At 43.8% G+C, this 24,329-nt stretch overlaps 1 protein-coding gene across 1 annotated transcript in view; it reads left to right on the forward strand.

Moving 5' to 3' along the window:
• Positions 1 to 24,329, forward strand: part of LOC124616602 (venom dipeptidyl peptidase 4-like) — a 318,997-nt gene that overhangs the window by 190,893 nt on the left and 103,775 nt on the right. Inside the window, exons 6-7 of the mRNA XM_047144923.1 lie at positions 12,586 to 12,721; positions 16,379 to 16,599. Of these exons, the coding sequence (XP_047000879.1) occupies positions 12,586 to 12,721; positions 16,379 to 16,599 (357 nt within the window). The remainder of the gene's footprint in view (positions 1 to 12,585; positions 12,722 to 16,378; positions 16,600 to 24,329) is intronic.

The raw sequence follows: 24,329 nt of genomic DNA on the forward strand, positions 1-24,329 counted from the left end.
TGCGACCGTAGCAGTCCCGCGGTTCCGGACTGCAGCGCCAGAACCGCTAGGCACCAGGTCAAAATGATATGATAGAAGACATCTTAAAATTATCTCAGTCCGAGAATAAATTTGTAGATGACGAGAAAGCTCACAGAAATACGAAAAGGCAAGAATAAATTAGAGAGGGCATTCATGAAGAAGCTGAAGAGCTCAAAGAAGAGGTATAAGGTCTTGTAAATAATTATAATGTAAACGAAGATAGTTCGGAGAACAGTACACCAGATGAAGAGGGAGGGAATGAAGAAGAAACCACTGAAAGTAGCAGTAATATTTTGTTTTAGGCTCATAATGGCCTTTCCCTGTTCCAGAACATCTAATATTTGGCTTAATTAAAATAGGGTGTCAAGCATTTCAACCCGGCCTCTGTGACCGAGCGGTTCTAGGCGCTTCAGTTCGGAACCGCGCTGCTGCTGCGGTCGCAGGTTCGAATCCTGCCTCGGGCATGGATGTGTGTGATCTCCTTAGGTTAGTTAGGTTTAAGTAGTTCCAAGTCTAGGGAACTGATGGCCTCAGATGTAAGTGCCATAGTGCTTAGAGCCATTTGAACCATCAAGCATTTCAAAACAAAGATGGACCATTTGTCTGCTATCAGATAAGGCGATAAGGATAAGACAAAATGAGCTAACCGATAGCGACGTCTGATTGCTTCTGTATCAGTCACCTAAACGGTGAGAAAGTCCTGAACACGTGGATGCCATACTACAGTTTGTACTATTTCTTCTATAGGCTTTTAAGCACAGAAGAAAGTTTCAACAATACATCTCAATTTGTTACTACTTTTTCGAGCTTGATGGACACTTAGTCCGAAAGTTTACAACCATGACACCTCAGTGAAACATCAAGCTTGTTTTGAAAAATACGAAACTTTACGAAGAAGTCCGATTTCCAATAGAAAATCTAATCATACTACAGCATTTAAAACAGAAAAGAAACGGAGGGATATTTTAAAAAGATAGCTAGACGCCATTACGTCTTTAGCTACACTAAATCTTCCATTCCGTGGGCACTTTGAGAGCATATTTTGGCAGAAAAAATGGAATTTTTCTGCAGCTGGTCAAAGTGTTATCTAAATATGAGGCTGTACCAATGGCACATCTGATCAAATGGTTCAAATGGCTCAGAGCACTATGGGACTTAACATCTATGGTCATTAGTCCCCTAGAACTTAGAACTACTTAAACCTAACTAACCTAAGGACATCACACAACACCCGGTCATCACGAGGCAGAGAAAATCCCTTACCCCGCCGGGAATCGAACCCGGGAACCCGGGCGTGGGAAACGAGAACGCTACCGCACGACCACGAGCTGCGGACCACATCTGATCAGACTAAAACAGTCCACTCAGGAATAGTCGGGCAAAATATATACAAGTTATTTATCCCTCATTACGCAAAATTAATGTATCTCACTTATGCAAAAAAATTTTAAAGAAGTGTTTTTAAATGATATAAAAAATTCTATGTAGTTTTGTATCATCTTTGACAGCATGCCGGACATCTCGCTCACAGATCAAATCAGTGAATCATTCGTCACATGCACACACAAAACAAAAAAAAACAAAAAAAATAAAAGAAGTTATTTCTGTGTTATTTACAGCAAACTGGGAAGAAAGTCGTTAGCATAAAGGAAGTTATTCAACATGATGGTCTGGGTATAACAATGTGGCGAGGACAAGGATACGACAGTGCTTCTACGATGGGTGTAGTTCAACCAAGATACGTGAACGTAATCCTAAGGCATGTTTGTACCCAGTGCAAACCATTCAGTCTGTGCGGATTACATAACAGTTCCATTATGTGTAACTTTTTTTGGAATCTTATAAAGTATGCACGTGTTTTACTCAATTTCTACCCACAGACATTCATGTACACGATGGAGAGCTCGCTGCAAAGGTGTTAAACATGTGTTTCAGTGGTTTAAGAAGGTTATCTATGCCACTGAAGAACTGTCTGATTCTTCGGAAAGCATAGAAACCAGAAGAACTGCTCAACTCTGTTGTCTGCATTATTTGATTTCTCGCTTTTGTGTGTTTTTTCGTGTGTAGGGAAAACTGTCTTAGAAGAAGTCAGCCATGTTCGAAAGTATTTACAAGTTCGGAATTTGCATTACTAAGACGAGAAGTGTTAAGACAAGAGAAATTATCTTCCTGATGAAGGACTTCGATGTAGAGAGGATACTCGTGACAAGATGGGGCACTCCTCAGGAAATATAGAAATATGAAGAAGAAGAAAATAATGCCTGGAGAGAAGGCTACAGACGAGGCGTTGATTTTGTGCCAGGAACTGAGAAGGTCAATGTTAAGAGCGCATCGACAGGTTTTCACAAGAAACCGATCACGCTACAAAACCATGGAGCGTATAGCAGATGTTTTTGCTGTTATACAGCCCAGAAATCTACTTAAAACCTCAGAAAAGCAACTTTCCACGACTGTAAAAAGTTTAGTTGACAATTAAGATGAGATTTACAGATGGCATCCTTGCAGGACTCTGTGCAGGCCAGTCCATTACGGGGATGTTATTGTCGTGTAACCACTCCGCCACAGGCCGTGCATTATGAACATGTGCTCGTTCGTGTTGAAAGATGAAATCACTATCCCCGAATTACTCTTCAACGGTGGGAAGCAAGAAGATGCTTAAAGCATCAATTTACGCCTGTGCTGTGATAGTGCGACGCAAAACAACAAGGGGTGCTAGCCCCCTCCATGAAAGAGACGACCACCGCCTCCGAATTTTACTGTTGCCACTAGACACACTGGCAGATGACATTCACCGGGCATTCTCCATACCCACACACAGCCATCGGATCGCCACACTGTGTACCGTGATTCGTCATTCCACACAACGTTTTTACACTGTTCAGTAGTCCAACGTTTACGTTCCTTTCACCAAGCGAGGCGTCTTTTGGCGTTTACCGATCTGATGTGTGGCTTTTGAGCAGCCGCTCGACCATGAAATCCTTCTCACCTCCCGCCTAACTGTCATAGTACTTGCAGTGGATCCTGATGCAGTTTGGAATTCCTGTGTGATGGTCTGGATAGATGTCTGCCTATTACACATTACGACCCTCTTCAACTGTCGATGGTCTCTGTCAGTCGAGGTCGGCCTATACGCTTTTGTGGTACGTGTTCCTTCTCGTTTCCACTTCACAATCACATCGGAAATAGTGGTGCTAGGGATGTTTAGAAGAGTGGAAATCTCACGTACATATGTATGACACAAGTGACACCCAATCACCTGACCACGTTCGAACTCCGTGAGTTCCGCGGATCGCCCCATTCTGCTCTCTCACGATGTCTGATGACTACTGAGGTCGCTGATATGGAGTACCTGGCAGTAGGTGGCAGCACAATGCACCTAATATGAAAAACGTATGTTTTTGTGGGTGTCCGCATACTTTTGATCAAATGATGTAATGGCAAGCAGTCGAAGTTCCAAAAAGAGAATCTCTTAAATTGCTCACCATTAAGATTCTTACATTTCGTAGCTGAATACGAATTTTCTGAATCTGCTCCCAATCTCATTTTGGCGTTAAGATTTTTCTTAGATCTGTGTGTGAGAGAGGTGTTTTTCAAAACTCAAACTGTTTAAGAAATATCTTAGGTCCACTACGAGCCTCTAGTTGGGTACCTTAGTCAGTCGAAAATAGTGTAGCTACAGGTATCAATTTTGATTACACAGTTTCAAGATTTGCAGCAAAAAAGTTAGAATGAAGAGATTCACGTTGAAGTCATCTATCACTAAGATGATAGTTGTTATTTGTGTTGCTCCATTAATAACCAGTCAAACTATGTTACTTACAAAAATGAGTGTTACTTATTTATCTCCATTCATAAAAACATTGCGTTTTGCTTAAGTTACTACATATGGTGAAGCGAAATTCGCGCACTCGGGCTTCGCAGCGCGACTCCTCACATGCCAGCGATAAAAAATGTCTCTCACAAAATTTCGTCCGGTGAGTACATCCGGCAGAAAAAGGACGTTAAGGAGTGACATTCTGGCAACACTGTAACCACATGTATTGCAACTATCTCTGTCAGCACGTAATGGTTGTACTGTGAGGTTTTGGTTAGCGTGCAGGAGGTCGAGAGTTCGATACTGGGTTGGGGCGCATTTTTTTATTTGCTAAATTCATTCTGACATTTTATTTTGTAATATACACCATTTCTTAAGTCACACGTATCCTAAATTAACAACATTTTGTACCGCTGAACATAAGAAATACGTGGTTAGGCAAATAAGAAATAGACAGTTGAAACAAATGACCTGTCATAGAACAGAATAACTACAAAAACAATATTAGTTTCGAAATGCTAAAGGTGACAGCACAGTACAATAACACAACATCTATTTGTCATTTATACTGCACGTAATATGAGGGCTCAGACGTCGCACATTAGCAACTAGTGATAATAATAATGTACATATTAACGACCGCATGATCTTCACTACAGAATATGTTGTCCTCAGAACAACGGAAACTCAAAGCGACCTCCCCCGAGGCCAGACATTGTGCAGCTCGCCGGATCATACAGCTCTGGTCCCTTCGACCAAAGGTTCATGCACAGTAACAAGAGCAGAACGAACATGCCCTACCAATTCTTCCACATTCTTCGGCGGAGTAGACTACATGTGCTCCTTGAGGTGTCCACACAGGAAGAAATCCAAGGGATTTAGGTCAGGTGAAAGCGGTGGCCATTCAACTGGACCTCCACGTCCGAGCCATTTCCCTGGAAATGTTCTGTCCAAATACTGTCGCACATTAATTCCAGGGTGTGGAGGTGCACCAAATCCTCTGCCGAACATGTAGTGAAAAATCTTCCAGCGCATCAGGCAGACAGTTCGAGAGGAATGCATGATACCTTCGTGCAGTCAATTGGTCAGGCAATATGTAGGGCCCAGGCACCTGTCGCCCAATATTCCGGCCCGGACTTTGATACCAAAGCGAACTCGGTATCCACGGTCGTGGGTGATGTGCGGGTTAACCTCACACCAGTGGTGGGCATTGTGCATATTGAAGACACCCTTACGAGTGAATGTTGGTTCATCTGACCAAATTACGGTGTTCACAAAGTCATCGCTGGCTTCCTGTTGTTGGAATCACACAGAATTGCATTCTCTGATGCCGATGTGCAGGATGCAGATGTTTCGTGAAAGCATAATGATAGGGGTGCAACCCATGCTCGTGCAGCATGTTAACGACCGTGCTTTGCAAGACACGCAGCTGCCTTCATAGCTACGTGTACTTCGATGAGGTTCTTGGTGTATGACCTCCAGAATAGCTTCCTGAGTAGCTGGGGTACAGCGAGTCCGTGGACGAACTCTGTCACGCGATAGTGGAAGGAGACAACCTGACTCCTGAAGGCGCAGCTCCAGATGACAACACTCATTTTTTTCTGGATGGCGTCGACGAAGATATCTAGCAGCATATTCACGAGCGGCAACGCCATTCCGGTTATCAAATGCTCCAGGGACAAGAAGCACATCCACATATACATCGTTTTTATGTGCCATGTATCTGCCACACTGATTTAGAGATTTACAATGAGAAAATTCGATACGTGTACGCATGAACATTGGAGTCTATCACGGGCGCGTTACTCCGTTCGCAACTAGTCCCTGTCTGGTGGACAGTGCGTACAGTATAAACACGCCGTCAGTCCTGTGCGCTGTTCCACCTGATTCACATTACCCCTCTAAATGGTTCAAATGGCTCTGAGCACTATGGGACTCAACTTCTGTGGTCATCAGTCCCCTAGAACTTAGAACTACTTAAACCTAACTAACCTAAGGACATCACACACATCCATGCCCGAGGCAGGATCCGAACCTGCGACCGTAGCAGTCCCGCGATTCCGGACTGCGCGCCTAGAACCACTAGACCACCGCGGTCGGCTACATTACCCCTCTGACAGATATCGTTGTGCATGATTCATCCCGACACCGCTAATTGTGAAATGTTCAGTTTCGAATTACACTGTTTCCCTAATGGTAATAGACGTGATGTTTCCACATCCTAACCGAGCGAAGTGGCGCAGTGGTTAGCACACTGGACTCGCATTCGGGAGGACGACGGTTCAATCCCCTCTCCGGCCATCCTAATTTTGGTTTTCTGTGATTTCCCTAAATCGTTTCAGGCAAATTCCGGGATGGTTCCTTTGAAAGGGCACGGCCGATATCCTTCCCAATCCTTCCCTAACCCGAGCTTGCGCTCCGTCTCTAATGACCTCGTTGTCGACGGGACGTTAAACACTAACCACCACCACCATCCACATCCTAGCGGTAGAATAATAATAATAATAATAATAATAATAATAATAATAATAATGTATTGAGATAGTACTAAACAGCATGCGCTTACAAGGCTCAGTGTTGAAAGGCATAATTAGTGGGACCATGGTGATAACACATACAAATAGTAACCGAGTTTGGACATTATTCGCAAAGCACAGTGCTAGTCCTACTGGTAACGTAAGGCCCTAACGAAATGTAATGGACCTGAACGAGGCAAGAATAATAATTGGTACTAATCTATGGGACCATTGGAGGAAGGTACAAAGAAAACAGGTTTCGCATCAAGTAGATGAAGTGGTGCGAATAAATTCAAGCCCACGATGTGGAAAGGGCTTCTTCCAAAGCTGACCGGTCTTCCATTTCTACGATTGTAGTGTGTAAGTGCAAATTTTTGCTAGAGGACCCGCTGCAGTCGCTGTTGATGATTAAGATGCCATATACCCTACCACATGGACTACATTTACCAAATAAAAAACGTATGTCTCAACCCAGGATCTAACCCACGACCTCCTGCATGCTAACCCAAAACGTTATACCCTGTACCAACTGCACGGTACATCCAATATGTACTGACAGAGAGATACCACACATGTAGTTACGGTGTTGCCAGATTGTCACTCTTTAAAGCCCTTTTTCTGCCGGATATACTCACCAAACGAAATTTTGGGATAGAGATTTTTTTATCGCTGGCAGGCGAGGTGTCGAGCTGCTAAGGCCGAGGGTGCGAATTTCGCTTCACCTTGTAGGTTTAGAGCCGGCCGAAGTGGCCGTGCGGTTAAAGGCGCTACAGTCTGGAACCGAAAGACCGCTACGGTTGCAGGTTCGAATCCTGCCTCGGGCATGGATGTTTGTGATGTCCTTAGGTTAGTTAGGTTTAACTAGTTCTAAGTTCTAGGGGACTAATGACCTCAGCAGTTGAGTCCCATAGTGCTCAGAGCCATTTGTAGGTTTAGTCGGGGTTGTGGAGGGGACAGCAGGCGGCACAATTTAAAACACTGCACCAGGTGCCAAACTACTGAGGTATTCCACAGCTTCACTGTTGTCTGCAGGCTAGTCTTTAACATAGAGCACATTTCTTTTAGTGCTGTAACACGTTTTGTTTCTTTTATAATATCTCTACCTCTGGTGCGAAAATGACACAGTACAGTTTAGATTCATCAGTTAGAACACTCACATGTTCTTTACACGAAGCTGCTATATTCTGTTTTCTTTATCTCGAAATGACTGTCATCACGTAGCGAGAGCTGTGAAGTATACCGCTTGAAAGAACACGTGTGAGTGAACGCTTCGGCTTCTACAGGCAGCATTTGTGTAACATGCACTTCCTCGCACGAATACAGATTTGCCTTCAGCTCCGAGCAACATGCAGCAGCAGGGTGGGGGTACAGGGTTCAGGGAGTCTGCACAACTCCGCTGATTCTTGTTGTGAACTAAAAGAAACGTGGAAATGGGCAAACAAGAAATTCCTACATAATTAGTGCAAGTAGCAGTTTCTCAGCAAGGTGAAAACTCTGTTAAAAGCTACAGAAGTTGTACAAATTTAGATACAAGGAAATTTATGCATTTTCACGTGGCTGATTTTACACTCCAGCACCCTCATATAGTAAAAGTTATTTTTGTAATAAGTTAAGGTTATAAAGTACAGGGATGTATAATATTGATTAAAAATGAATACAGTTTTTTTTTGAGTCATCAGTCTTCTGACTTGTTTGATGGGGCCCTCCACGAATTCCTTTCCAGAGCCAATCTCTTCATCTCAGAGTAGCAATTGCAACCTATGTTCTCAATTATTTGCTTGATATATTTCAATCTCTGTCTCCCTCTACAGTTTTTACCCTTTACAGCTTCATCTAGTACCATGGGAGTTATTCGCTGATATCTTAACAGATGTCCCAATATCCCATCCCTTCGCCCTATCAGTGTTTTCGCATATTCCTTTCCTCTCCGATTCTGCGCAGAACCTCCTCATTTCTTTTATCAGTCCACCTAGTTTTCAAAATACTTCTGTAGCATCGCATCTCAAATGCTTCGATTCTCTTCAGTTCCGGTTTTTATCACAGTCCATGCTTCACTACCATACAATGCTGTGCTCCAAACGTACATTCTCAGAAACTTCTTCCTCTAATTAAGGCATATGTTTTTATAGTAGTAGACTTCTCGTGGACAGGAATGCTCTTTTCGCCAGTGCTGTTCTGCTTTTGATGTCCTCTTTCCTCCGTCCTTCGTTGGTTTACAACACCCTCATTGGCATTGTAGCGAGATGGAAGTACTTCTCTGGGCGGTATCACTAACCTGGTGTCTCGCTGCTTCGATAAGTCCCTCGTAGTACAGTGGTAGCGCTCAGTCGCCAGGTTCCATGTAGTTGGTGATCCTGTTGAGGTGGAGTGTTTTGGGATGTCAGTTGTTAATTGTCAACAATGTTTGTACTATACTTCTTTTAATACAGAAATTTCTTTGTCATACAGGTCACAGAATCAGCATTTGCAATATGGCGGCTCGTGACTACGCCATTATATTCGACCCTTTACACACATTAATCCCGTTTTCTGACTTAACGTAATGATAGACCCTGCCCACGACACGTGGCGTTCTTATAACTAATAACTTCACTTTATATCTTGTTTAACATCTGAAACATGCACTCGCGACCGTTCTTTCAGAGCCGCCCCGGTTACTCGACCGTGCGTTTTGAGTGGTTCCTCGCGACTGGCTCGGCCTGTCTTCCCCAAGGACAAGAGACCACCCCTTTCTCCTACTTCTCTCGTATATATATATATATATATATATATATATATATATATATATATATATATATATATGTGTGTGTGTGTGTGTGTGTGTGTGTGTGTGTGTTTGCGGACATTGTGACGTAAGTTTGTCTCGGAACACTGTCTCAGATTGTAATATCCTACTCCCGAATAGTCGGATCTTGTCCCTACTAAGGTTGCACAACATTGCCTCCTATGATTTCATCACTAATGCTCTTGCTGACGGTAAACTGTTAAATGTACATGTAGCCTGGCTGTTACTGAGCATTCCCGATCGCATAAATGTGCGTAATACTTGGCTTAAACACGTGAAGGGAATGCATATATGCATTACGGGTTATTTCGCTGCCTAGGTAGCAGAAATCCTCAACTTCATCTACTAAGTGACCGCTTAACTTCATCTACTGAACGTAAATTCTGATGTTAAGTTTCTCACTATTCTCATTTCTGCTACTTCTCATTACTTTCGTCTTTCTTCGATTTACTCTCAGTCAATATTCTGCACTCATTAGGCTGTTCATTCCATTCAGCAGATCATATAATTCTTCTTCACTTTCACCCAGGGTAGCAATGTCAGCAGTGAATCGTAACATTGATACCCTTTTACCTAGAATTTTAATTCCACTCCTGAAATTTCTTTTATTGCCATCATTGCTTCTTTAATATACAAATTGACAGTAGGGCGGAAGACTACATCCTGTCTTAGGTCCTTTTTATTCCATTCTTATCATCCCCTCTTGGATATTGTACAATTTGTATATTATCTGTCTCTCCCTACAGCTTACCCCTATTTTCCTTAGAATTCCGAACATCTTGCCCCATTTGAAATTACCAAATACTTTTTCCATGTCTACAAATCCTATGAATGGTTCTTGATTTCTACTTAGTCTTGCTTCCACTGTCAACCGCAAGGTGAGAAATGCCATTCCCGTTCCTAAAGTCAAACAGACCGTCATCTAACACATACTCAGTTTTCTTTTCTCTACTTCTGTATATTATTCTTGCCAGCAACTTGGATGCATGAGCTGTTAAGCTGATTGTGCGATAATCCTCGCACTTGTCTACTATTGCAGTCTTCGGAATTGTGTAGATGATATTCTTCCGAAAGTCAGATCGTATATCGCCAGACTCATACACTCCAACGTGAATAGTCGTTTTGTTGCTACTTCCTCCAATGATCTTAGAAATTGTGATAGAAAGTTATCTACCCTTTCTGCCTTATTTGATCTTAAGTCTTCCAAAGCTCTTTTAAATTTTGATTTTAATAGTGGATCCCATCTTTCTTCTATATCTACTCCTGTTTCTTCTCCTATCACATTAGTCAAATCCTTTCCCCTAATACAGGCCTTCAATTTACTCTTTGCACCTGTGCGCTCTCTCTTATGCACTTAGAATGTTATAAGTAATACATATTAATTATAATGCAACAAGCGAGAAATGATTTTTTTAAAGAAGAACAAATGCAGGTAATTACAAGAGTATGCTACTTGCAGTAGGTTGAATGTCTGTAGAGTTTGGCACTGTAGAGTGTGTTCCAGAGTAGAGGCTGCTGCAGCTATAGATATGAGTGGTGTCTGTTTCGCCAGACATGTCGGACGGAACAGACGCAACTCCAGATGAAGCAGCCAGGACACATACAAGAATAATTGGGATGAAAGGAATGGAAAGGAAACGTGATGGTAAATGGGAAGGAAATAATCACTTCCAGCCGCATAGGGCATTGTGGCAATGCAACGATGACAGTTCAAAATTCGTACGGGACCGGAGTTCAAACCCAATTGCTTCACTTCTGTAGAATAGTTGCCTTAACCACCTCCTGTACTGCTTGCTCAATATACAGATTGAATGACATCGGAGACAGGCTACAACCCTGTCTCACTCCCTTCCCAACCGCTGCTTCCCTTTCATGCCCCTCGACTCTTATAACTGCCATCTGGTTTCTGTACAAATTGCAAATAGCCTTTCGCTCCCTGTATTTTACCCTTGCCACCTTTAGAATTTGAAAGAGAGTATTCCAGTCAACATTGTCAAAAGCTTTCCCTAAGTCTACAAATGCTAGAAACGTTGGTTTGCCTTTCCTTAATCTTTCTTCTAGGATAAGTCGTAAGGTCAGTATTGCCTCACGTGTTCCAATATTTCTACGGAATCCAAACTGATCTTCCCCGAGGTCGGCTTCTACCAGTTTTTCCATTCGTCTGTAAAGAATTCGTGTTAGTATTTTGCAGCCAATGCTTATTAAACTGATAGTTCGGCAATTTTCACATCTGTCAACACCTGCTTTCTTTGGGATTGGAATTATTATATTCTTCTTGAAGTCTGAGGGTATTTCGCCTGTCTCATACATCTTGCTCACCAGATGGTAGAGTTTTGTCAGGACTGGCTCTCCCAAGGCCATCAGTAGTTCTAATGGAATGTTGTCTACTCCCGAGGCCTTGTTTCGACTTAGGTCTTTCAGTGCTCTGTCAAACTCTTCACGCAGTATCGTATCTCACATTTCATCTTCATCCAGATTCTCTTCCATTTCCATAATATTGTCCTCAAGTACGTCGCTCTTGGCTTCGTGTCTATCTTGGCCACAATAATGCGTTCACTATGCTGTTTGTAGTAGCTTACCCGCACTCCTGTTTTTTTATTCATTATTAAACCTACTCATGCATTACCCCTATTTGATTTTGTATTTATAACCCTGTATTCACCTGACCAAAAGTCTTATTCCTCCTGCTACCGAACTTCACTCATTCCCACTATATCTAACTTTAACCTATCCATTTCCCTTTTTGAATTTTCTAACCTACCAGCCCGATTAAGGGATCTGACATTCCACGCTCCGATCCGTAGAACGCCAGTTTTCTTTCTCCTGATAACGACGTCCTCTTGAGTAGTCCGCGCCCGGAGATCCGAATGGGGGACTATTTTACCTCCGGAATATTTTACCCAAGAGGATGCCATCATCATTTAACCATACAGTAAAGCTGCATGCCCTCGGGAAAATTTACGGCTGTAGTTTCCCCTTGCTTTTAGCCGTTCGCAGTACCAGCACAGCAAGGCCGTTTTGGTTATTTTTACAGGGCCAGATCAGTCAATCATCCAGACTGTTGCCCCTGCAACTACTGAAAAGGCTGCTGCCCCTCTTCAGGAACCACACATTTGTCTGGCCTCTCAACAGATACCCCTTCGTTCTGGTTGCACGTACGGTACGGCCATCTGTATCGCTGAGGCACGCAAGCCTCTCCACCAACGGCAAGGTCCATGGTTCATGGGGGAAGGACATCACACATAGATTTAAAAAGCACATCATAGTGTATGTTGAGATAAAGTTATACCTTAAAAGATGCCAGAGGAATTAATCCCTTTCTCAAAGTGGCAGACAGAAGATTACATACTCCAAACAAAACTATATAATTTTCTATCTCTCAAGTTACATGCCTATAAATTTTCTGTTTAACCGGTTGTATAACAGAGCGAAACAATTTTTTATTACAGAGACCACTACCTTGAATCAGTGGCGTGGGTTGACGACAACACCGTTATGGCTTGGTGGATGAATCGCACTGCAAACGTCAGGCAAGATGTGATCTACTTCCTTTCCAATGACGTGAAGCAAATTGCTGGGGAAAAGGTAAACTACTTCCTCCTGCATATTGTTTTATACTAACCGTTTGTTCCTTAGCAAAAAGAATGGTTCAAATGGGTCTGAGCACTATGGGACTTAACTTCTGAGGGCATCGGTATCCTAGAACTCAGAACTACTTAAACCTGACTAACCTAAAGATATCACACACATCCATACCCGAGGCAGGATTCGAACCTGCGACCGTAGCGGTCGCGCGGTTCCATACTGTAGCGCCTAGAACTGCTCGGCCACCCCGGCGGGCTGTTCCGTAGCATTTGGGCTGGAATACTGTAGCGTGAACAAACAGCTGAGGGAGAATACCTATACAGAATGTGGAATGTGATTTGTCTACAAAGTGTCCACAATTAACCAACAAATGTACTGCTACTATCCATCTTTCCATTAATCATTCAATAACATTTGATAACATCGACCTATGTGCACATTTCGGTTAATAAACAACATACCAGTCCTAAAACACTAAACACGTAGCTGCAATCTCTCAGACAGTGCTACAAAATGATTCCAGACTGATCCGTTCGTCTGTATGCACAGGAATCAGAATTGGCGAGTGGCATTAGAACCTGACTCTGCCAGCAGCAGGCGTGCTGTTTACAGGGTTGCGTTGTTTCACTGCTAATTGCATCACTGTCATTCAAACTGTATCAGTTTGCTTGTGTTCTTGTCAGGCCTTATTATTTTCAACTAGCAAACCCGTCAATGCTTTGCATTTGCTGAATGTAGATGGGAATTGCATATACATCCTAAATTACATTCCCCCCCTCCCCCCGCTCTATCTGCCCATCCTCTCAACCCCTCTCTCTCAGAACAACTCCTCCTTACTCACCTCTCTGTGCCTAATCTCCTCCCTCCCTCTCTGTCCATCCCATTCTCATCTCTCTATATCCGTCTGTGTCTGAATATTCACTTGCTCTGTGTAACTTCTCCCCCCACTTCTCTGTGCATAACCTCCTCCCTCTCGCTCTCTCTCTCTCTCTCTGTTCACCTTCTCCTCCCCTTCTTTCTATGTCTATTTCCGTCTGAATTTTCAGTACATCATCGTGTAAAAATTTGAAGTAAATCCGTCAAGATTTTCCAGATTTTTGGTAACAATGTTTCACCTTTATGTATTAAATATATATTGATAAACGTAAACAAACATATACAAAATATGTAAAAAATATAGCGTAAGTCCATCAGAATGTTCATTAGAGTATCGTGTAAAAATGTCAAGTAATTCGGTAAAGAACTTTTAGAGATTTGCGGTAACAACCCTTCTCCCTTTGTATATTTTATATATATGTATAGATTGTATATCTTACAAAAATTTATAGGGTATGTCCGTCCGAACGTTCGTTAGAGTATTAAGTGAAAATTTGTAGTAAATCGGTCAATAACTTTTCGAGACTTTCGGTACCAACATTTCCCCTCTATAAAGGATGATTTTTTCCATCGTGTAAAACTCTAAGGATTGATCGATGAGAGGATACGGAACAAAAAAGGTCTATTGATTCATGAATTCCTGCTTTCTGAAACCACCCTGTCTGAGACAAACGGCGAAACATTGTTGCAAACATTGAAAAGTGTGGTTGTTGTCGGCGGGGATAGGTCTCCTGATACTACCTCGCTGGCCGCCGCCCGTTGCAATTTGCCTTTCCGTATGTATGTATGTATTTAACTGGGGACCTAGAAACGACGGAGAGGCTTCGTCCCCGCCGTGGCCCTCAGTGGTACACAACCCCCAAACAGGCTACAGCAGTCCACTCACTCCACCGCCGCCCCACACCGAACCCGGGGTTATTGTGCGGTTCGGCTCCCAGTGGACACCCCCCCCCCCCTGGGAACGTCTCATTTCAGACGAGTGTAACCCCAATGTTTGCGTGGTAGAGTAACTATGGTGTACGCTTATGTGGAAAAGGTGTTTGCGCAGCAATCGCCGACATAGTGTAACTGAGGCGGAATAAGAGGAACCAGCCATTGTGTACGACGCTGCATCACATCCACTTCAAGGTGAGTCAGCAATAAAAGTGAATCGGACACAACATTACCAATTACTATGACAGGAGAGGGCGGTAGGTCATGACGTATGAGGAACACTACCACCCTCTAGGAGGAAACCATGCACACGGTACTGTAGCTGCATGATAGAGAGCGCATTAGGCCGCCGTCTCTGTAACAAAGTATGACTGAATAAATGGTCTCCAGCATGGAGACCATGCATTTCCGGACCTAAGTTCATTAGACCTTTCTTGTTCCGCATCTTCTCATCGATCAGTCCCTACACATCGTACTTGGTGGAAAAAATCACCATATGTATTACATATCTATTTGTATATTATATATATAAACTGTCAAATTGATTTTTTTGGTGTTGTTGTTAATAAAACATGTGACAGCAGAACTGAGAAACTGTACGCATTTTTTAAAAATTTTCTTTCTTCATATCAAAATTCCGTTAAACCAAATCGCTCGAGCCGTCCTCAAGCGATGACCTTTCATAACTGATTTTAGTTTCCGACTTTTCCGATGGCTTTTCCGAAAATTTTCTTTCATACAATCCTTGCCCTAACAATAAGCAACGTAACAACGAAAATCAACCAAATCGTTCAAGCCATTCTCACTTGATGACCTCTCATACAGGCGGCAATTGATTTTTATTTATATAAATTTTTAAGGTACTTTATTTGAGATAATGAAACAACTTTCATGACGTACGCATTTCAAATACATGTGTACAATACAACCCGTTTAAGACCACAGATGTTACTGGGTTTAATAAACACAGCAGTGAATGAATAAATACTAATAATAATTTTCCATTGCTATTCCTCCACAACCACCAATACAGTAACAAAGGGTTCAACAAATTACTGTAAAAACGATTTGTGACGCATTGTTTCGTGTATTCTTTAAACTTTATCCTCAACTGTAAGACAAAAACAATTTACAGCAGAATATCACAAACGAGTGGCAAACAAATAAGTGTAGATTTTCTGCAGAAGGACAGGGCATAAACATGGAACTCTTGTTGTGACATTTGGTCGCACTGTGTCAAAGTTACTACATTTCTCATTTATATGTCATTTGGTATTACTTGCCTTCTACAATCCATAGAAACGCCATGTCTATAGCTAAGGTTTCGTTTACGTAGGTTGCTTGGTTCGCCACCAAGATCGACTGATTAACAGGTTGATTCATTTGTTTCTACCATATTAACAATATTCAAATAAATTGTGAACACTATTGGGGTAAGCCCAGAGTTGCTTATTCGTTTGAAGCTTTGTCTCCAATAAGTATGACATCCGTGTTCTTCTGGCTAGGAACTCTTAAATCCAGTCTCAAAGCTGGCCTGATATTTTCACTGTTTGTATTTTATTCATTAGGTGACAGTGTGGGAGCGTAACGAACGCCATCGGGAAATCCTGGTACTCGGCGTGTAATTCAGTTAATAAGATATACGACCTGTGACACATTTTGAAATATTAAGAACGTTTGCACAGGAACTAAGTATATGTTTCTATACGGGTAATATTAACTAATACTTTGGATATGCTGTATGAATATCTCTTGTAATAACATTCTTCGTCATAGCTTACTGTGCATCCATTATCGATGCACTTGTTTCGTGATGTATGAAGCTGATGCCACATTATTGCGTTCTAGGGCCTAAAAATAGAGCAGAAGAACGGCTGGGTAGACATACATCCACAGTATTTCCAAAAAGGAAAGGAGACTTCAACTTACGTGACGATCCTGTGGCAGCCTCATGACGACAATGTTAGTTTCCCTCACTTGGTCAAAGTGTCGGGGAATTCCACGAAAGCCATCACATCAGGAGAGCTGACAGTCACTAAGATATACGGATGGGCCCCCAATGGCACAGTGTAAGTACCTAGTGAATACTAATAATATCTTTAACTGATCTCCAAACTGGCTTGTATGACCAAATAAAAAAAGCTTGTACGTCTCCACTGTGCAGCGTTTGTACTTTCTGTTGAATTGCAGCGCCTTCAGTGCTGATTGAGTGGTACTTATACAAAAGAAAGAAAAAGATCCCATGATGACCATACATGCGTTTAGCTGATTGTATACCCACCTGTAGCAATTTTTCATTCACTGACTCTTGTAAGGGACAAGGGAGAGATAACATTCATTCGGAATTAAAATTATTGGCAGTACTGGACACCAAGCCAACGGCCTTGCCACAGTAGTATCACCGGTTCCCGTCAGATCACCATAGTTAGGGGCTGTCGCACTTGGCTAGCACTGGGATGGGTCACAGTCAGGGCCTGCCGAGTGCTGTTGGTAAGCGGTGTGCACTCTGTGCTTGTGAGAGAAATTGAGGAGAAGTAGTGGCTCTGATCACGAAAGCGGACAATAGCTGGAAGAGCAGTGTGCTGAACATATGCGCAGCCACATCAGGTGACACCTATCAACTGAAAATGACACGTAGTTTAGTCCTTACTGTTGGACCTTCCAAGGCCTGTTTGGACGGACTTTGAGTTTCAATGGAAACCAAATGACTATTCACGTTGGTGCGTAAAAACTATCCGACTGGAGGAATACCATCAGCCATTTGGAAAAATACACTATCTTGTAAAAAGTATCCACACACCTATTAGCGGACATTAATAAGGGTCTTTATGATGGCTAGGACTCTGCTGAGCGCACTTCCAATCAGGTGATTGAATGTCTGTGGAGGAATGGCAGCACATTATTCCTCAAGAGCTGAGACCCGGGTAGGTAGTGATGTTAGGGCCTGGGGCCTGGAGAGAAATAGACATTATAACTGATCCCAAAGGTGTCCTGTTGGATTCGTATTGCGGCCCTGTAAAGGCCAGTCATTTCAGGAATGTTAGTGTCCACAAACCACTGTCTCACAGGTGTTACTTCATAACAAAATGCATTATCATGCTGATTGTTGTTGTTGTTGTGGTCTTCAGTCCTGAGACTGATTTGATGGAGCTCTTCATGCTACTCTATCCTGTGCAAGCTTCTTCATCTCCCAGTACCTACTGAAGCCTACATCCTTCTGAATCTGCTTAGTGTATTCATTTCTTGGTCTCCCTCTACGATTTTTACCCTCCACGCTGCCGATTTTTACCCTCCACTCTGCCATCCAGTACTAAATTGGTGATCGCTAGATGCCTCAGAACATGTCCTACCAACCGATCCCTTCTTCTAGTCAAGTTGTGCCACAAACTCCTCTTCTCCCCAATTCTATTCAATACCTCCTCATTAGTTATGTGATCTACCAACCTAATCTTCAGCATTCTTCTGTAGCACCGCATTTCGAAAGCTTCTATTCTCTTCTTGTCTAAACTATTTATCGTCCATGTTTCACTTCCATACATGGCTACACTCCATGCAAATACTTTCAGAAACGACTTCTTGACACTTGAATCAATACTCGATGTTAACAAATTTCTCTTCTTCAGAAACGCTTTCCTTGCCATTGCCATTCTACATTTTATATCCTGTCTACTTCGACCATCATCAATTATTTTGCTCCCCAAATAGCAAAACTCCTTTACTACTTTAAGTGTCTCATTTCCTAACCTAATTCACGCTGATACATCATGTCAAAACTATTCCTCTACTATTGCAATGCTGTAAAATGTATTCGCATCTTTCCGCATACAGGGTTTCCATTGCGCATCAATGGAACCATACCCTAACCACGAAAACACACTCATACCATAACACCACCTCCTCGGTGCTTTACTGTTGCACTGCAAATGATATCAGGCAACGTTCTACAGTTATTCGCCAAACCCAAACCCTTCCATTGGATTGTCGCACGGTATAGCGTGAGTCATCACTCCAAATCACTCATTTGCAGTCATCTACTACCAAGTGACGTGGTTCCCAAGCATCGTTTAGTATTGACTATAGAAATGTGTGGCTTACGAGCAGCTGCTCGACCATTTTACCCCAACTACCTGTGCACAGGTATTGTGCCTTGTTTGATAGAGCGTTGGAACTGACAGGTGATCCCTTCCGGGGATTTCACTCGATTCTTTACAACCAGCCACCGCAATGTTAGACGGTCGCTGTCCGTCACTACATGAGGTCTGCTTGTTGGTGGTTTAGCTCTGGTTGTCCCTATGCGTTTCCCCTTCACAGTGAAATCACCAGCAGTCGATTTGGATAGCTTTGGAAGGATTGAAATGTCCCTGCTGGATTTGTTACACAAGTGACAACAAATAACTGGTCTGCGTTCGAAGTTCCTCAGCTCCCCTGACCGCCCTGTTCAGGTGTTACTGCTTCACTACTGACAACTCAGTACTCCCTGCCTCCTTTTATACTGGCGGATCCGCCTCTCGCTACATCTAGTAATCCACTCCGCGTTAGACATGGGAGTCTGGATACTTTTGATAAAATAGTGTGTGATCTACACAGCTCCGGAGATAGCAAGCGCAGATACGCGGGAAATATTGTACAATCAGCTTAATACTCGGTGCACCCAAATTCCTAACAAGAATAAGATGCAGAAGAATGGAGAGGAAAACTAAGAGTATGTTAGATTACGATCACTTTGCCTTCAAGAGAGGTGAAGTTAACAGAGAGGTAGTTCTCAAGTTGCGCTTAATAACGGAAACCAGGCTTTACAAAACTCGACATACCTTCACTACATACGCTACTGGCCATTAAAATTGCTACACCAAGATAAAATGCGGATGATAAGCAGGTATTCATTGGACAAATATTTTATACTAGAACTGACATGTGATTACATTTTCACGTAATTTGGGTGCATAGATCCTAAGAAATCAGTACCCAGAACAACCACCTCTGCCGATAATAACGGCCTTGATACGCCTGAGCATTGAGTCAAACAGAGCTTGGATGGCATGTACAGGTACAGATGCCCATGCAACTTCAATACGATACCACAGTTCATCAAGAGTAGTGACTGGCGAATTGTGACGAGCCAGTTGCTCGGCCACCATTGACCAGACGTTTTCAGTTGGTGAGATATCTGGACAATGTGCTGGCCAGGGTACCAGTCGAACATTGTCTGTATCCAGAAAGGCCCGTACAGGACCTGCAACATGCGGTCGTGCATTATCCTGCTGAAATGTAGGGTTTCGCAGGGATCGAATGAAGCATAGAGCCACGGGTCGTACCACATCTGAAATGTAACGTCCACTGTTCAAAGTGCCGTCAATGCGAACAAGAGGTGACCGAGACGTGTAACCAATGGCACCGCATACCATCACGCCAGGTCATACGCCAGTATGGCGATGACGAATACATGCTTCCAATGTGCGCTCACCGAGATGTCGCCAAACACGGATGCGACCATCCGAGAAAATCACGTTTTGCCATTCGTGCACCCAGGTTCGTCGTTGAGTACGCCATCGCAGGCGCTCCTGTCTGTGATGCAGCGTGAAGGGTAACCGCAGTCACGGTCTCCGAGCTGATAGGCCATGCTGCTGCAAACGTCGTCGAACTGTTCGTGCAGATGGTTGTTGTCTTGCAAACGTCTGTTAACTCAGGGATCGAGACGTGGCTGCACGATCCGTTACAGAAATGCGGATAAGATGCCTGTCATCTCGACTGGTAGTGATACGAGGCCGTTGGGATCCAGCACGGCGTTCCGTATTACCCTCCTGAACAAACCGATTCCACATTCCGCTAACAGTCATTGAATCTCGACCAACGCGAGCATCAATGTCGCGATACGATAAACCGCAATCGCGATAGGCTACAATCCGACCTTTATCAAAGTCGGAAACGTGATGGTAGGCATTTCTCCTTATACGAGGCATCACAACAACGTTTCACCGGGCAACGCCGGTCAACTGCTGTTTGTGTATGAAAAATCTGTTGGAAACTTTCCACATGTCAGCACATTGTAGGTGTCGCCACTGGCGCCAGCCTTCTGAAAAGCAAATCATTTGCATATCACATCATCTTCTTCCTGACGGTTAAATTTCACGTCTGTAGCACGTCATCTTCGTGGTGTAGCAATTTTAATGGCCAATAGTGTATATCAATCTTTTAGTACAAAATCATAGAAAATACGAGAGGAGTACAGTTGGACTGTAAGCGTACCGTAATAGTATGAGGCACCACGATCTGGGGCTGAAATGAGGATTGGTAAAGAGTTCGCATTCCACTAAATCCAGAATTTTTTTCCATCTTCGCGTTTGCTGAAGTGTTGCGGGAAATTCCTGTGAAATTAAAAGAATTAATTTCTCTAATATTTGATGTTATGTAAATGTAAGTGCGCTTTCTGTGAGGGGTAAGTTTCTTCCTTCTGGAGAACTAACTTTTTAAGCTGATGTCCTTTTTGAGTGGTCCTGAATTTTATTAGACGTTCACGGATACTGGAGTTTTTACTTATATATACCACAGACAGAACAACACGACTAGCAAATGGTTAAGAAACGAGATGTGCGTTTTAATAGAGCTAACATAGAAATTCTACGTGCGTCCATTTTGGTGAACAAACTGTATGGTTTGCGAGCCAAATAAAGCCTACATCTGCAGCTGGATAGCGCTGAGAGCGCGCAATCACGCTAAGCAGCTCGTGGTGTGTGCGAACGATGCTGTGCCTCATGATGTGGTATACTCCATCTGCATGCATGTCAACGGTAGCTGTCTCGCCCCTTGTACAGATGGCTTCAGCGTCTCCCCAGTAATGCCAACCTGGGCATGGCTGGGCGGAACTGCTCCTCGGCTGAATGCCTAAGCGAGCACCGGCATTACCGCCCCTGGCAGACACGGACCTTTTGCTCTCGGAGGAAGCATGCAGTGTGTGACTTCACGAGTTTACAAAACTGCTGAGAGACGCCCTTTCACTATCAGTTGTTGCAGTGCGTGGGAGGCTAAGTTGCTCAGTTGTTGGCAGTGTTTAGTAGAATCAGTTCGTGCCGGTATTTGACTTCGCGACCAGCAGTCGCAACGATAGCATCCGCCATTCTGCGAGATGTGTGTTCGTTTCCACAGCCTTGGAAGGCACCAAGCATAGTCACGCTGAGTTTTTAACTGGTCATTCGCCGTAGAGCGCTCATAGCAAAACAGACCGTGATTAACACGTAAAAACACACATCAAAAAAACTTTTGATCACCCCGGTTTCGAGAGACCCGGAACCGGAGCAGAAAACTGGAATAGAGATCAACATAAACATCATTTCCGCCCTTGCCCGTGAAAACCACACATTGCATGTTGTACAACTGTACAGCGAGACCTTCAGAGGTGGTGGTTCAGATTTCTGAACACACCGGTACCTCTAATACCCAGTAGCACGTCCTCTTACATTCATACATGCCTGTATTCGTCGCGGCATACTATCCACAAGTTCATCAACGAACTGTTAGTCTAGATTGTCCCACTCCTCAACAGCGATTCGGCGTACATACCTCATAGTGGTTGGTGTGTCACGTCGTCCATAAACAGCCCTTATCAATCTATCCCAGGCATGCTCGATACGGTTCATGTCTGGAGAACATGCTGACCACTCCAGTTGAGCGATGCCGTTATCCTGAAGGAAGTAATTTACAAGATGTGCACGATGGGGGCGCGATTTGTCCATAAAGACGAATGCCTCGCCAATAAGCTGCGGATATGGCTGCACTATCTGTCGAAGGATGACATTCACGTATTGTACAGCCGTTATGGTGCCTTCGATTATCACCAGCGGCGTACGTCGGCCCCACATAATGCCATCCGAAAACAGTAGGGAACCTCCACCATGCTGCACCGCGTTGCCTCCTAACACGTCTCCGACGATTGCCTCGTCGAAGCCATATGCGACACTCATCGGTGAAGAGAAGGTGATGCCAATCCTGAGCGGTCCATTCGGCATGTTGTTGGGACCATCTGTACTGCACTGAATGGTGTCGTGGTTGCAAAGATGGACCTCGCCATGGACGTCGGGAGTGAAGCTGCGCATCATGCAGCATACTGCGCACAGTTTGAGTGGTAACACTATGTCCTGTGGCTGCACTAAAAGCATTATTCAACTTGGTGGCGTTGCTGTCAGGGTTCCTCCGAGCCATAATCCGTGGGTAGCGGCCATCCACTGCATTATTAGCCGTTGGACGGCCTCAGTGATGCATGTCATCGACAGTTGCTGTCTATCTGTATCTCCTCCATGTCCGAACAACATTGCTTTGGTTCTCTCCGAGACGCCTGGACGCTTCCCTTGTTGAGAGCCCTTTCTGGCACAAAGTAACAGTGCGGACGGGATTGAGCCGCGGTATTGACCGTCTAGGCATGGTTGAACTACAGACAACACGAGCCGTGTACCTCCTTCCTGGTGGAATGACTGGAACTGATAGGCTGTCGGACCCCTTCCGTCTAATAGGCGCTGCTCATGCATGTTTTTTTTACATCTTTTGGCATGTTTAGTGGCATCTCGGAACAGTGAAAGGGACTGTGTCTGTGATAAAATATCCACAGTGAACATCTATCTTCAGGAGTTCTGGGAACTGGAGTGATGCAAAACTTTTCTTGATGTGTGTATATTGTTAGCACTGCGAGATACCAGCCTCACAGTTTTAGTAGTCTATGTCGTCCTTCCCCTGTCCATGTGCTCGCAACATGTTTCTACTCACAGCTCTTTAGCTTAAATTGTGATTAGAATCCCGAATCCGTCTCCCATTACCCACGACGATCCTCTATGACCTGATCGCTTTCCCACATCTCCTCCTTTTCCTTGAGCACATTCGTATCACCAACTGCAGTCTCGATCCCCCTCACCCCTTGGTGTCTCCTTTCCTCTCCACTCCCCGCCTGCTGCTGCCCCTCTACTGATGTGCCCACCCTCCCTGCATCTTCACACCCTCCACATCCTCTCCCAAAGAAACTTCCAGCGTCTCCCAATCCCGGATGATGTGCTTTGACACATTTATCTTTCCTTCCAAGCCTGATCCTGCTCATCCTCTCCCCTCCTTCCTAGGACTCCCTCTCCTTCGCCTTCACCCCCTGTTCTTACTTCTCCTGCGCTCCTTCCTAGATTGCTCCCTTCCCCACCCTCCCCATCTCCTGCCCCTTGGTGTGATACCGGCTCCCCACCCTTCCGCCCCTTCGTCCCTCCCCTCCTCCGCCGATCCCCTTCTCTAGCAGCTCTTTCCCTCCTCTCTGCCCTCCCCTTCCTTGGCAGGTCCTTCTAGTTTTAATCCAGTTGCTCTCTGTCGTGTTTTTGTGGTCGTCGTATGTTTTACACAAGTTCAGTGTGTGTTAAGTGTCGTCATTCCGTGTGGCTTTCATTACGGTGAATGTCGTTTTTTGTGCTCTTCGTGCTGCCAATGTTTATGTACTACGTCCTCGTGTCATTTTAATTATATGTGGATTTTGCAGACGTGGTTCGTTAAACTGCTCCTTTTTAGTGTAATTTAACTACAATTTTTCCCTTTCTCATGTGACAACGTTATCTTCTACCCTGTATTGTTTGTATTTTATATTTCTCCTGTGCTAGTTTCTACAGTCTCTTGGCTGAAGAACGGCGTATTGTGCCGCTGACAGTCCACCCCTACCCTCATAAGGCAGGGGTATGAAATAACAATTAAGAAAAAAGGAAAACTGCATTAAAACTTTCTCTAGAGACTGGAATAGTTATCGTTATATGTGTTCATATTTTATGTCTGTTCCTGTATCTGC

Source organism: Schistocerca americana, chromosome 5 (genome assembly GCF_021461395.2).
Source record: "Schistocerca americana isolate TAMUIC-IGC-003095 chromosome 5, iqSchAmer2.1, whole genome shotgun sequence".
NCBI classification, from domain to species: domain Eukaryota; kingdom Metazoa; phylum Arthropoda; class Insecta; order Orthoptera; family Acrididae; genus Schistocerca; species Schistocerca americana.